Source organism: Podarcis cretensis (assembly GCF_951804945.1).
Source record: "Podarcis cretensis genome assembly, chromosome: Z".
In the NCBI taxonomy this organism is placed as follows: Eukaryota; Metazoa; Chordata; class Lepidosauria; order Squamata; family Lacertidae; genus Podarcis; species Podarcis cretensis.
Window position 1 is genome coordinate 25,886,277 of NC_137184.1, and position 13,180 is coordinate 25,899,456.

The 13,180-nt window shown below is 44.1% G+C and overlaps 1 protein-coding gene across 3 annotated transcripts in view; it reads left to right on the forward strand.

Moving 5' to 3' along the window:
• COL4A6 (collagen type IV alpha 6 chain) overlaps positions 1-13,180 on the forward strand; it is a 173,505-nt gene that overhangs the window by 153,165 nt on the left and 7,160 nt on the right. For all 3 annotated transcript variants that reach the window (XM_079961593.1, XM_079961592.1, XM_079961594.1), the window contains 9 exons: positions 653-760; positions 1,594-1,701; positions 3,274-3,345; positions 4,141-4,266; positions 5,381-5,497; positions 6,614-6,775; positions 9,479-9,577; positions 10,738-10,884; positions 12,118-12,234. In XM_079961593.1, the coding sequence (XP_079817719.1) occupies positions 653-760; positions 1,594-1,701; positions 3,274-3,345; positions 4,141-4,266; positions 5,381-5,497; positions 6,614-6,775; positions 9,479-9,577; positions 10,738-10,884; positions 12,118-12,234 (1,056 nt within the window). The remainder of the gene's footprint in view (positions 1-652; positions 761-1,593; positions 1,702-3,273; positions 3,346-4,140; positions 4,267-5,380; positions 5,498-6,613; positions 6,776-9,478; positions 9,578-10,737; positions 10,885-12,117; positions 12,235-13,180) is intronic.

Below are 13,180 nucleotides of genomic sequence, written 5' to 3' on the forward strand. Positions count from 1 at the left end.
ATACAACTGATGGTGAACTCTGAAAGGTTTCTGAAAGGAAAAGCTTCTGATTAAGCTTCTGATTGATTAAGACTATATACTCCTTTAGTTTTAAGATAAAAGTAGGTAGTCGCATTATTCGCAATTTTTCAGATTGCCACTGTCAGGATGGGGCTATATTGGACATTCTCTATCTGCTACCACAAGGGCTCTTGCACTAGCTGACATGTGGGTGTTAATGCTGCACAACAGAGGAATCCCAACACAACAGTTGCAATCAGAGCTATTTGTTGCATAATAGCACAATCTATTGCACAACAAAGTTACTAGCAGCCTGATAATGCATTCTCAGGTGCAACAACACTCCACTAGTGTGAAATATATCTCCAATGGAAGAATTATATACGCTAAGTGACTTTAATTTAACACTTCTGACCTGTCTCTGATGGCACACACCATGTGTTTTGGATGTAGATACATTCTTGGGGGGGGGGGCAGAGCTCAGTGGTGTATTTTGCATGTGAAACATCCCAGGCTGAGTCCCTGGCAATTCCAGCTTAAAATTTAGTGAGTTGGGAAAGATGCAGGATGATTGGTGGTGGGCCAGTGGCCAAATGGACCAGTGCATTAAATATCTAAAACAGTGACGTGACTTCCTGTGTGATCTTTTGAGGTGCAAGAGGACTTGATGGACCAAAGGGTGAGCCAGGATTCCCAGGAAGCGTTGGGATAAAAGGAAGTAAAGGTACACCAGGGGACTTTGGCCAAGATGGACCACCAGGTATCTATGCTCTTTTGCGGGTAGTTAACCAGACAGGCCATGTTTCCTGTGAGATGAATATTCAGTTCAACAAATGCATGGGAACGCTGCCTTCTTTTCCTAACCTCCAAGACTTTATATTAGCAAGTGGCATTTAGTGGTGGCAACAGGGGTTGCCACCCTTAGCACCCACAAGGCCTCTGAGTGCCTTGGTCATGAGGTGGTGAGAGTTGTTACTTTTTACATCCTTACATACTATAGAGCTGAAGGAACAAGTTGGAAGCGTGACCTCACTAGATGACCCTGGGACAGGCACTTCCATCTACTGAATTTTGCTGAAAGTAGACCCACTGAAATTAATGAACCCAACTTAGTCATTTCCATTAATTTTAATGGTCTGCTCTGAGTATGACTAATGTTGGATAAACCCAGTGTTGACAATGCTCAGCTAGACTGACCAATGGTCTATTGGTAGGAAGCAATTTCCTGCATTCCTACAGCCTTCCTCCTGCACTTGTTTTCTTGAAAATTCATCTGAGTTCAATGTACACATGCTCAAAAGCTTCGGAGAGTCCAAACTTTGCTGCGTAGGTATATGGATTACAGTAACTCTGCTGTTGTGCTGTTGAAGCTTTTTCCTCCTATTGTTGGGGGGTTGATTTGTGTATTTTTCATGAATTGCCTGGGTTTTATTTTTATGTTTCGTTTTGCTTTTATGTGTGCTTATGCTCTCAGGGTCTTTTTGCACAGCAAGAGATCTCACAAGTTAAATAGATAATAATAATAATGTGTCATGCATTTTAAGGCTGTGTCTTAATCTGTTGATTCTTCCTCTCCCCCCGCCCACGTCCCAGGTTTCCCTGGAGTTGGGATTTCAAGGGGCAACCCAGGTTTTCCAGGCATTCCTGGGCAGCGTGGCCCTCCAGGACTTACAGGGCTTCCTGGCATTGCGGGGCTAAAAGGTATGACTTTATTTTCTTAAATTACCCAAAATGTTGGTAGGGAGGGAGATCTGGAAAGACAAAAGTTGACATGAACCATTAATCACCCTGAGAGCAGACTGACTGAAGTCAACAGGCTTCAATCCATTGTTCATTTCAACGAGTCCAGTATCAGGGACATTTCGGCAGGGAGGCATGTGCAGGGAATTTCCTGCACAAGCCAGTAATGGTCAACAGCTAACTGTGGAGTAAGGGCACCATCATTGGTACTATGCAAGCATGTGGTGACTAGCTTGACCTCCCTCTAAGTCACTGATTCATACTAAGGTGGAGGGGAGTGAGGTTGCCATGATGCAAATGCTCTGGCAGGAGCATCAGATAGGTTCTGCTAGGACATTTGCACTATGCTGACCTCTCCAGAGCTTTGCCCCTCTCTATCCTACTTTACAACACCAGCTCAGCTGGAGGGAGGAGGGTGAACAGCCCCACCCCATTATGCTATCTTTTCTGCTGCTATGATGGTGAGTCAGTACAGAGCCTTTTCGGCAGTGGCCCCAAGATAATGGAATAGGGTAGGACAGTTCTGCTTCCTCACTCTGGGTTTTTAGACTTCATTTGTTGAATTAAATTTATACAGCTGGCCATCAATGTATCAAAGAATATTTCCTAGGTGGCTTATAAGCATAACAGTATTAAAAAAAAATACAGTATATAATAATTAAAATCAACATTAAGCTGTGAAACTTTTTGTAAACTGCTTTGAGGTTTGCTTGTTTTTTACAATCAAATGGTACATAATTTTTATGACTTAATAAAAATAAAATTAAAGATGGGGGGAACCTTTCTTGATCATGATACTATCAGGGCAGACATATTAGGTCCCACTTTCAGTACTATTTACACCTGAAAATATTTTGCTGCGGACACACTGCTTTATTTCTAGTCAGTATATATCCTGTAACTTGGTGCTAAAATCCTGTGACTTTTTATACCACAAATGTTCTGCCTTATTTTCCTGCTTTTGTTGTTCTGTAGCTGTGGTTCTCACTTTTTTTCTCTGAGCCACACTTTCGGGGGGGGGGGGTGAATTTGCTTGCAGCATACCAAAAAAATTTATTGTTAAGAAATACATTGGGAAACAAAAAGAAACACAGAACGCAACTACTTTGCAATATGATCGTGGAACATCCAGAAAGTATAAAGTCGTGCAAACTATAATATTGATTGTCCTTGAATCTTCCTGCTACACTTGCATAGCATGCCACACCCTTTGAGAATCACTGCTCCACAGCACTGTGGAGAGCAATAATGTGGCAGCACTGGGGAAGAATTGCAGAACAAACCGAAGCAGAACCAATCCCTCACTAATGCACTATTCTTGTGTCAAGAACATGTAGTAGAATATGCTCACAATAAAACGCCTGTCTGAAAGCGCCCTCCATTTGCATCTTTAAAGGTGACTATACGCCTTGCTATAGGTCCACTGGCTCACAAGGCAGGGCAAATAAATCTTCGAATAAATAAGCCAGTTTTCCTCCAGTGTCTCAGTTGCTTCCTGTTACTCAATTCAGTGTTTTCCAAATATCTCCTCAGGATTCCCCGGCTCTCCAGGCTTGACTGGCTTAAATGGTTTACCAGGCACAAAGGGCTCACCTGGAACACCAGGTAAATAAATTGAAACAGACTAGGAAGACACCTAATAACGTGGGCACCTGCTCCATCTTTTGGTAGTTATCTCCAAGACCACCTGTGGACCTTGAGGTCCTGGAATAGGGAACCTCAGGGCTGCCAAATGTGACCCTCCATGTCTCTCTCTCGCTCTTGAAACGCTCCCCACCCCCCTCCTTGGCCCATCATTTCACCCTCACTTGAGTGCTTTTGTCTGGCTGCAATGTGTCCTGAGACTGGGGCGATTTCTTGCTTGTTTGGGTAGGGAAGGGAGAGGGGAGTGAGTGTGTATGTGTACACCTGCAGAAACCGCTGACTTCTCTGTGTGTGTGTGACGTAGCCTGGTGCACAAAGGTAAAGGTCGTGTTTTTTGCCTTGCCCACTTTGGACTCTAGCCCCAACCACTGTTGTCATGTGTGTGTCCCCCTGCCCCGCCCCCCCGAAAGTTGCCTATGAGGGAATGTGGCCACTTCAAATCCTTTGACAGCCGATTCCTAAAGGAGCCTTTGCCATCTCCGCAACCTATACCCAAATCTCTAAATATCACAGCGATGAGATTAAGGTATACTTTTCTTTAGCCCTCTCGGAAAATCCATTCTCTGCAACAATTTTTGTGGTCTGTTTAAATTTCCTTGCACTGCCAACATTCTCAGCTAAGTGCCAGAGTAGGATACTGTGCCCCCAGCAGAGGAGGGAAGAAGTGTTGTGTGGTTCATTGTGGGGGGGGGGGGTTCTTTGATGGTGTTTAATGGGCTGCTTTGACCTGCTTTTCATCCTCCCACTCCTTGTTAGGTCTGAGTGAAATTGGACTTCCAGGGCCTGCAGGAATGCCAGGTGCCAAAGGAGAACAGGGCGTTCCCGGTTTTCAAATCGGACCCCCTGGCTTGCCTGGACAGAAGGGACCTGCAGGAGACTTGGGTAAATAACAGCAACCGCAATGAAATCATAAACAGCAGCTGAAAGAGACCATGAGCTAGAAGAGGAGTGTAGAGAGCTGGTGCAGCAGAATGGTTAAGATACTGGACTATGGACAGGGAAGTCCCTGGTTCATATTTCACCTCTGCCATGAACTCGGAAGCTGGCCCTAACACAAACCTCTCTCTGTCCCTCCTCCCCCCCCCACTACAACTGCAGTGCGGTAATCATTGTAAGGCTGGGATGGGAACTTGTACGTCTCCTAGATGTTGATCACTCTCCCATCAGCCTAAAATAGCATGGCCAAGGATTGGGAGCAATGGGAACTATGATCCAACATCTGGATTGTATACAGGTTCCCATCCCTCTTGTAAGAGTTACAAAAGTGTTATGTTCACACACACAGTTCTTTTTTTTGTAAAATGTTTAGGGGTACTCTCATTTTCCTACTCATACTGAAATACTGCCCCTCAATGAAGCCAAACTTAGATTCACAAAATGTTTAGGGGTATGCATACCCCTGTGTCCCCCCAGAAAAAAGCACATTTTATATATATAAGAGAGAGAGTGTGTGTATGTGTGGAGATCATGGTGGCAAATATTTCTGCCTTAAAGCAATGGGATAAAAATAAAACAACTTAACTTAAATCATCCAAAAACAATAGCTGAGCTTGTGACAATAAATGACATTGCACGTTAAGCTCCATGCTACATGCTCCACTTCTGATTGAATATCTGATACATATTTTATATAATAAATGTTTTCTTAAGGATGTCATCATGCCACAGTTTGCATGGCTGCCAACCGGTGGTGCTACGTGCTACAGCATGACAACAAACAGGGCTCTTGGAGCTGCTGATCCATAGCTGCAGTGTTGGAGGGTGAGGGGGAGTGAACGAGAGACTCTGGCAGGTGACTGAGAGTGGCTGGGTAGCCCAGGCTGGGTAGTGGAGTAGGCCTGCAAGTGGAGGTTTGGCCAGGGTAGTGGTAGCTTTGGCAAGGAGGGAGGGGGAACGGTGGTTTAGGCAAGGGGATGGTGTTGGTGAGCAAAGTGAGCTGGATCGCGCAGCCCCTAGTTCATATTCTTCTAGTTAATCTTTGTCCGTGTCACTTTAGGTCGTCCTGGAGCTATGGGTCCTCCTGGTTTGCAAGGGCCTCCAGGCATCTCTCTTCCATCAAAAATTCCTGGGAGACCCGGTGATGTTGGACTTCCTGGAGAAGATGGTAGACCAGGTATGGAGTTGGGAATCTGACCACTTGGCTTTAGAAATTAAACTGGGAAGAGAGAGACACATTAATCAAGCACCAGCGAAGCCCTGACAGGAGAATCTGCCAGAATGTGTGGTGGAATCCTGCAGTTCAGGAATACAACCTCCCAAAAGCTGGATCCAAAGGCTTTAAGTTCTATAATCAGCATAATGTACGCAAATTAGGTTGAATAATGACCTTGCATGCATTTAACCAGCAGCATGCATATGCTGCTTAATGCATATGCTGCAGAATGAATTGAATAACTATAGCAAAAGTCTTGTGTTGATGTGCTTAATGTGCTTGAACGAACCAAGTCAGTTCAAGGCAGCAAACAAAATTGCAAGCATAAATATGCAATAATATGTTTAAAAATAAAAGCACTTCTTATTTTGAAATATATTATTGTACATTTATGCTTGTAATTTCATTACTTTAAAAAATCTAATGCATTAGATATAATTCAGACAGTATAAAAGCCTTTTCCAAAGTTACATCAATAAAGCAGTAGTATAAATATCAGGTTTTTTTAAAAAACCCACTTAATCACACTTCATTACTAGACTATTGCTGCTGATTAAGGGTTGTCTGCAGCTGAGCCCAACTCAGAGCAGACCTGCTGAAGTGAATGGGCCTAAGTTTGGCATCTCCATTCATTTCAATGGGTCTTCTTTGAGTACGACCAGCAGTGGATGCAACCCTAAGAGTAAAAATGTAAACTCTTCCTTAGGTACAAGAACAAGGGTTTTTTTGGGGGGGAACAAGTGCGCAAAATATTAATTGGTATTCAGATCCTCCTGCCTCCTACGTATTAAAGGGCTATCTTTCCCCTGTGGTTATAAGGTTGATAAAAACTTCATTCTTAAAAATCCTACAACCATACTAGATGTTGTAAGCTTGGATTCTACTTGCAAGGGTGTCCTCTCAGTTATACAATAACCTGCACCCTTTTGACAACAGTCTGCAGTGATGCCATATTGATGTTGCAATGTTTATGTTGGTTTGGATGTGGTCTGGTGAGATGTGCAGAGCCTGGGGGAACCCTAAGGCTGAAGACCAACATAGTCTCTGAGCTACCTTTGTTTGTTCCTGTTTGCCCAGGCTTCCCAGGTCCCCCTGGGCCACGTGGACCACCAGGCCCAGCCTCCAACCAAGGTGTTACTGGTGACCCCGGCCTCCCTGGTCATCCTGGACTAAAAGGCTTCAAAGGTGACATGGGCTTCCCTGGGTTGGGCGGAGTCCCGGGAGCATCAGGATTCAAAGGTACAGTGTTACATCCATTAATATGATTATCATTTACATTATTTTTACAGCTTTCTCCTTCTAGTCATTCTTAAGGCCAAGTTAAGCTGTGATGGTCAGTAAATGGAAAAGGATATTGTGGTGGTGGTGTTGCTGCTGTTTTATATGCTGCCCATGTGACTGGGTTGCTTCAACTACTCTGTGTAGCTCCCAACAAAATGTGTGTGTGTAAGAAACTTTGAAAAATAGAAGTAGGGAACTTAATCCAACTTAATTCCCTCACACTCCATGGGCCAACCTGTCCAGGAATCTTATGTAGGGCAGGTAGGGAATCTAAATAAATAAATGAACAGTGACAAGTGAGTGAGACATCCCATTTATAAATCACCTGATGCCATAATGTCATTGGATGATTGACAGCGATCAAAGTTTGAAGGGCCTCCCTGTAACTGATTGATCAGCTCCACTGGGGTTCCCTGTCATGGTTTGTCCTGCAATGTCAGGTGTCTGTGAGTTTGTGGAGGGGATGGCTTAGCAGACCAAACTGGCACCAGGGCCAGTTTCCCACCACTGGGGTAAAGGCAGATGCTTTTAAGACGCTCACAGTGTTAACAGGCCCAGTCCAGTTCTGCTTTCGCCCCAAATAAGTGAAAAGTTCTGCAGCATAAGTCAGTAGGAAGTTAGGTAGATCCTTCCGTCTCTTGCGTTCAGTGTTAAATAGGACAGCGGAACTGAGAGAAATGCTCTCTATATTTGCTTTTTACAGCAAAAGCTGACACTGCCAGGAGGACAGAGCTGCCTAGGATAACAATATGTGTATAAAATGTTGAATTTCCATATGAAATTGGGGTTCCTGCTTTTCTCTTTGGAAAACACTTGCTAATAGAAGAGGAGGGAGTATGCAGCTGGACTTTGCATATGGCTGTGGTTGAGCTCTCTCAAAGTGACTGAGTGTCCAATCTTGGAGGGCTAACATGGTGAGGTGGTAGACCAGGACCTAGGAGACTGGAATTCATATCCCCATTTAGCTTCAACTTGGGACAGTGACTCCAGATTTGGGCACCAGAAATGAGCTCCTGGGGCAGGGTGATGCTAACCTCAAAGGAGATGCAAGCATTTGAAGCCCCTATGATTTTTCTCTGGGTCTTCCTTTTTTCTTTTATTTTTTCCCCTTCACAGTTCAGTTGCCAAAGTTGCAATTCAAGCTGGAAGATCAGAATGAAGCTTCTGCAACTGCTAGTGTGTGGGAAATTACTTCAACCATCTCAGCTACTTTTTTTTAAGGATCAGATTTTGTCCAGGGATAATGTTTTTAAGATGTAGGCAAAAAAATTATAAGATTGATAAAGGAATAAAAGTACATATCATAATCCTTAATATATAATGTTTGTGGGAGAGCTAGCACAATTAACTATATCATACAGAATTTACCTGTGCTACATGTATCCTAATTGGGGAGGAAATGTAGGCACCTGAATTTGATTTCGAAGCTTGAATAGTCTTCCACATAAGAAATAAACAGACCCCTTGTTGCTGTCATATCTTTTAAAGAAAATGTGGATTCCATGTTTGCTTCACCAGCTAAGTAATTTTTTACGTAATCCCAGTCTCTGATTTTTTTTAATTAATCCACTGCTGTTTTGATGGTTTTTTTATTTACCTTCTCTTCAGGATAAGTAAGAGAAGAAGAATTTTTTTAATAATATGTGCTCCATTTGCATATACAGTGGTACCTCGGTTTATGAACTTAATCCGTTCCGGAAGCCCGTTCTTAAACCAAAGCTGTTCTTAAACTAAGGCACGCTTTTCCTAATGAGGCCTCCCACCACCTATGCCCTTCCACCATTCGGCTTCTGTTCATAGACCAAGTTAAAGTTCACTAACCGGAACACTACTTCCGGTTTTGTGGAGTTCTTATACCTAATAGTTCATAAACAGGGCTGTTCTTAAACCAAGGTACCACTGTATTCAGCAAGTTCTGCAGTGTTTGCTTGTCAAAGACATTTGTATCCTGGTTTCTCACCCCATTGATGTCAAAGGTGGTATATGAAAATAGGTTCTTAAATTTTGCTTCAATGAACACATCAGTGGTAATCAGAAAGAGACCAGAATCAGACCAAAAATAAAATAAATTGGAAAGATTGTTTAAATCAAAGGACAGGCATAATGAAAATATAAAAGCATGCAGATTTGCCCTAGAAAAGCCTTGAGCAACAGTATAAACTTATATACAGTGGTACCTCAGGTTACATACACTTCAGGTTACAGATGCTTCAGGTTACAGACTCCGCTAACCCAGAAATATTACCTCGGGTTAAGAACTTTGCTTCAGGATGAGGACAGAAATTGTGCTCCAGTGGCGCGGCGGCAGCAGGAGCCTCCATTAGCTAAAGTGGTGCTTCAGGTGCTTCAGGTTAAGAACAGTTTCAGGTTAAGAACGGACCTCCGGAAGGAATTAAGTACTTAACCTGAGGTACCACTGTACCAGCTTCCTCAGCCTGGGGCTGGGGCTTTCAACTACAATTCCCACCAGTTCCCTGAGTAATGATGATGGGAGTTGTAGTCTTAAAACATCTGGAGGGCACCAGATTGCGGAAAGCTGCTTAATGCTATTCTAAAACAAAATAGCCTGGTTTTCTCTTACTAATGTGCTCATGTGATTGCCAGTATCAGTTTCTGTGGTCTGGTTGCAGAAGCAAGTCTATAACTCTTGTATCTTCTCAGGCTTCAGAGGTGACCCAGGTTTAATGGGAATGCCAGGTAAAGATGGTCCTCCAGGAGATGCCGGTTTCCCTGGGCCAAAAGGTGAAGCAGGCCGTCGAGGTAAGCGCCAAGCAGCTTTGTGGGAGATATACTTGACCTTGGGAATGGAACAAAACATAGCGTGATAAGAGAATGTTATAGATTCTCTATTATGCTGCCTGTTACATGATTAGCCAAAAATAAGATTTTGCTTTGAAGTAGTTAGGACCTCTTACTGAGTTTTCAGAATTTTGTTTAGTTTAGCTTCTGTCATCCAATCAAGATAAATATGTCACTTACAGGAAGGACCAAAAGGTTGTGGTGCGGAATGCTCCTGTTCAGGGTTCCAGCCAGGCAGCCATGCCCTTTTCCAGGCTACTCCATTCAATTCCCCCACAAAATAATAATAAATAGGCATTTTTTTTCATGAGTATATTTTTGGCACTTCTATAAACCTTTGAGTTCCCTCGATCCTGATTATACCTCCCTCTTGTGAGCAGATGTTGCTATTTTTGGCTGTGTGAAGATCAGCAGAGAAAGACTTGGCTATTGGCATAGAACAGAACATCTGTATTTGTTGTTGTGACTTTCAAAATTCAGTAAAGATTTGCCCATTTCAGTTTCTGTTTCCTCTTGCTGTGATCTGATTTCACTGCTATTCTTTATACTAGTTGACAGAAACCTTGTTCTTTCCATCGTGTCCGAATGATTCTTGGGAGGTGCGATATTTGGATATTTTATTTGTAATTTACATTATATTTAAGCTTCATTTTGATTACCTGTAACAGAAGTGGGGAACCTTTTTGCTTCACGGGGCCAGATCCCTACCAGGATTGATCTTGTAAGCCAAAATTTGATCGGTGTGGGGGGGCCTGACTATATGCGAAATTCCCTTGGGCATTTCCCGCTTGGGAACCAAACTCCAAGAGAGGAGGATTAGATCATATGAGCAAACACACATCTAATGTCTCTCCCCACCCCCTCAATTTGACTGAAGCTAAAGGGCAGGTGGGATGGGGAATGGTTGCAAAGAGAGGACAAGGTGAATCTCCCAAGGAAGGGAGTTGCAAAGTTCTGCATCTCCTCCATATTATTATTCCTGTTTCTCTTTAGCATCCCAGTTGTACAGTCTTCTCTACTGATGGTAAAGGGGAGGGCGACTAGGGTTGTGATGTGATATATTTTCTCACCACCACCTGTTGATAATCAAGGCAGGTCATTCTCCTATCCATCATGTGCAGGGTTTCCTGGTCTTCAAGGAGCTCCTGGTCTTGTGCAGAAAGTTGAAGAAGTCAAAGTTGCTCCAGGCTTAATTGGTCTGCCAGGAATTGATGGCATCCCTGGTTTGAATGGAGATACTGGGTTCCAGGGCCTGACTGGACCATCAGGTAAAGGAAGCACCTTACGTGGATGCCTTCAGTATAAGGCAGTTTCCTGTGTCCTTATTTTAGGAGCATATAAGTGGCCTCAGCAGAGTAGATTCTCAGATTCACAATCTACCCTTCCACTTGACTCCTTGTTTTACTTTTTTCTTATCTCTTCCCTCTAAGCCACTCTCTCCCAAGTAAAAAGGTTGCAGAGATTGAGTAATTAATAGCAGTTGTGTTTATTTGGTCTATGGATCATAAACATCAAATGCAATATTGGGTTACTGAGTCTGTCTCTCTCACACACACACGCACGCACACACACACACACACACACCAACAACAACAACATACATATGGTGTATTTTAAAATGGGTGTATAGCAAAATCCATCAGAAATAAATAAAAAAAGTTAAAAATGCAGGCAATTTTGACTTGGCACACCTCTTCCCTCTAATAAGTGTGACCTAGTTTCGAAAGCTACAGCATAGGAACTTGGCTTTATTTTCTGTGGTTTGGAATCTGCCATTTAAATGGAGGCATAAAGTTCATACGATTTCCCCATGTGTTGGGAAAGGGCTGGGGAGAAAACCTACATCCAGAATTCACCCTTAAACCTGTGTTGGTTTCGCACAAATGTTCCATGTCTAGGATGCCACTGCTGCTTCTGCCCAGCAAGGATGTTCATAAAGTGGACATTTTAGAAGTCATATGTATTATTATGCTAAGCTGCATTGAATGGAAAGGCTGGGGCAGCAGTGGGGAACCTGTGGCCATCCAGATGCTGTTGGAGTGCCGCTCCCATCATCCCTAGCAATTGGCCATGCTAGCTGGGGGATGATGGGAGTTGGAGTCACAGGTTCCCCACCTCTGGGTTAAGATAAGCTGGTCCTACTCATCTGCTCCTGCCAACCTAGCAGTTCGAAAGCACGTTAAAGTGCAAGTAGATAAATAAGTACCGTTCCGGCAGGAAGGTAAACGGCATTTCTGTGCGCTGCTCTGGTTTCGCCAGAAGTGGCATAGTCATGCTGGCCACATGGCCTGGAAAAACTGTCTGCGGAAGCGGACAAACGCCGGCTTCCTCGGCCTGTAAAGCGAGATGAGCACCGCAACCCCAGAGTCATCCGTGACTGGACCTGGTCAGGGGTACCTTTACCTTTTTACTCATCATGACACAGATCTCTTGTTTTGACTGAAGACAGGGGTATAAGAAAAAAAAAACCTTAACAAGCTATTTATATATATATATAACAGGCCCCAAAGGGATGGCAGGTAGACCAGGCCAGATGGGAGTCAATGGTTTGCCAGGATCACCTGGTGTAGTTGGAGATCCAGGGACTCCAGGAAGTACCGGGCCACCAGGATTTGAAGGTAAATGCTTTTTACATTGTCTCTTTAGTGTCTAGGGCAGGGAAGGGAAATCTGTGGCCCTCCAGCTTACGGGACTACAATATCCATCATTTATTAAATTTCCATATCACCATTCTTTGAAGGATCACAGGGTGGTTTACAATACAAAACCACCAATATGCCTAACATAGTAACAAACAAAAGAATAACTTCCCCCCTCCCACAGTTATAAAAGCCATAGATGGTTTAATTAGCCAAAGGACTGGGAGAAGAGAAATAATTTTGCCTGGCACCCAAAGATGTATAATGAAGGCACCAGATGAGCCTCCCTGGGGAGGGCATTCCACAAGCAGGGAGCCACTGCAGAAAAGGCCCATTCTCATGTTGCCACCCTCCAGACCTCTCATGGAGGAAGGAGGCATACAAAGAAGGGCCTCTGGTGATTATTGCAGGGTCTGATATAGGGAGAGCTGGTCCTTGAGGTATTGTAGTCCTGAGCCATGAAAAGCTTCAGAGGTCAAAGCCAGCACTTTGAATTGGGCCCAGAAACTAATTGGCAGCCAGTGCAGTTGGTCCAGGATTGGCGTTATGCTCAAACTGTCTTGCCCCAGTGAGCATTCTTGAGCACTGGCCATGCTGGCTGGAGTCGAACAACATTTGGAGAGCCATGGCTATGTGGAAAGAGGAGGTTGGCACACAGTGAAAGCTTTTAAAACCAACGCCCATAGTTGTGCAGGAGAACTTGTTGGGGTGGGGTAGTCTGGGGAAAGGAGGATTCCAGTGCATTCATGCTGCAGTTCTGAAAACAGCTGTGGGGGCCAGAGGCAGAGCTAAATGCTCTGGCACCTGGAGCAGCACACATATTGTGCACCCAGGGCAGGGCTAGCCGCCCGCAGGGGCAGGGCAAGCGTCCCAGGGTGGCGGGGTGGTGATGTCACCACCCCCAGGGATGACACCCGGGGCGGAC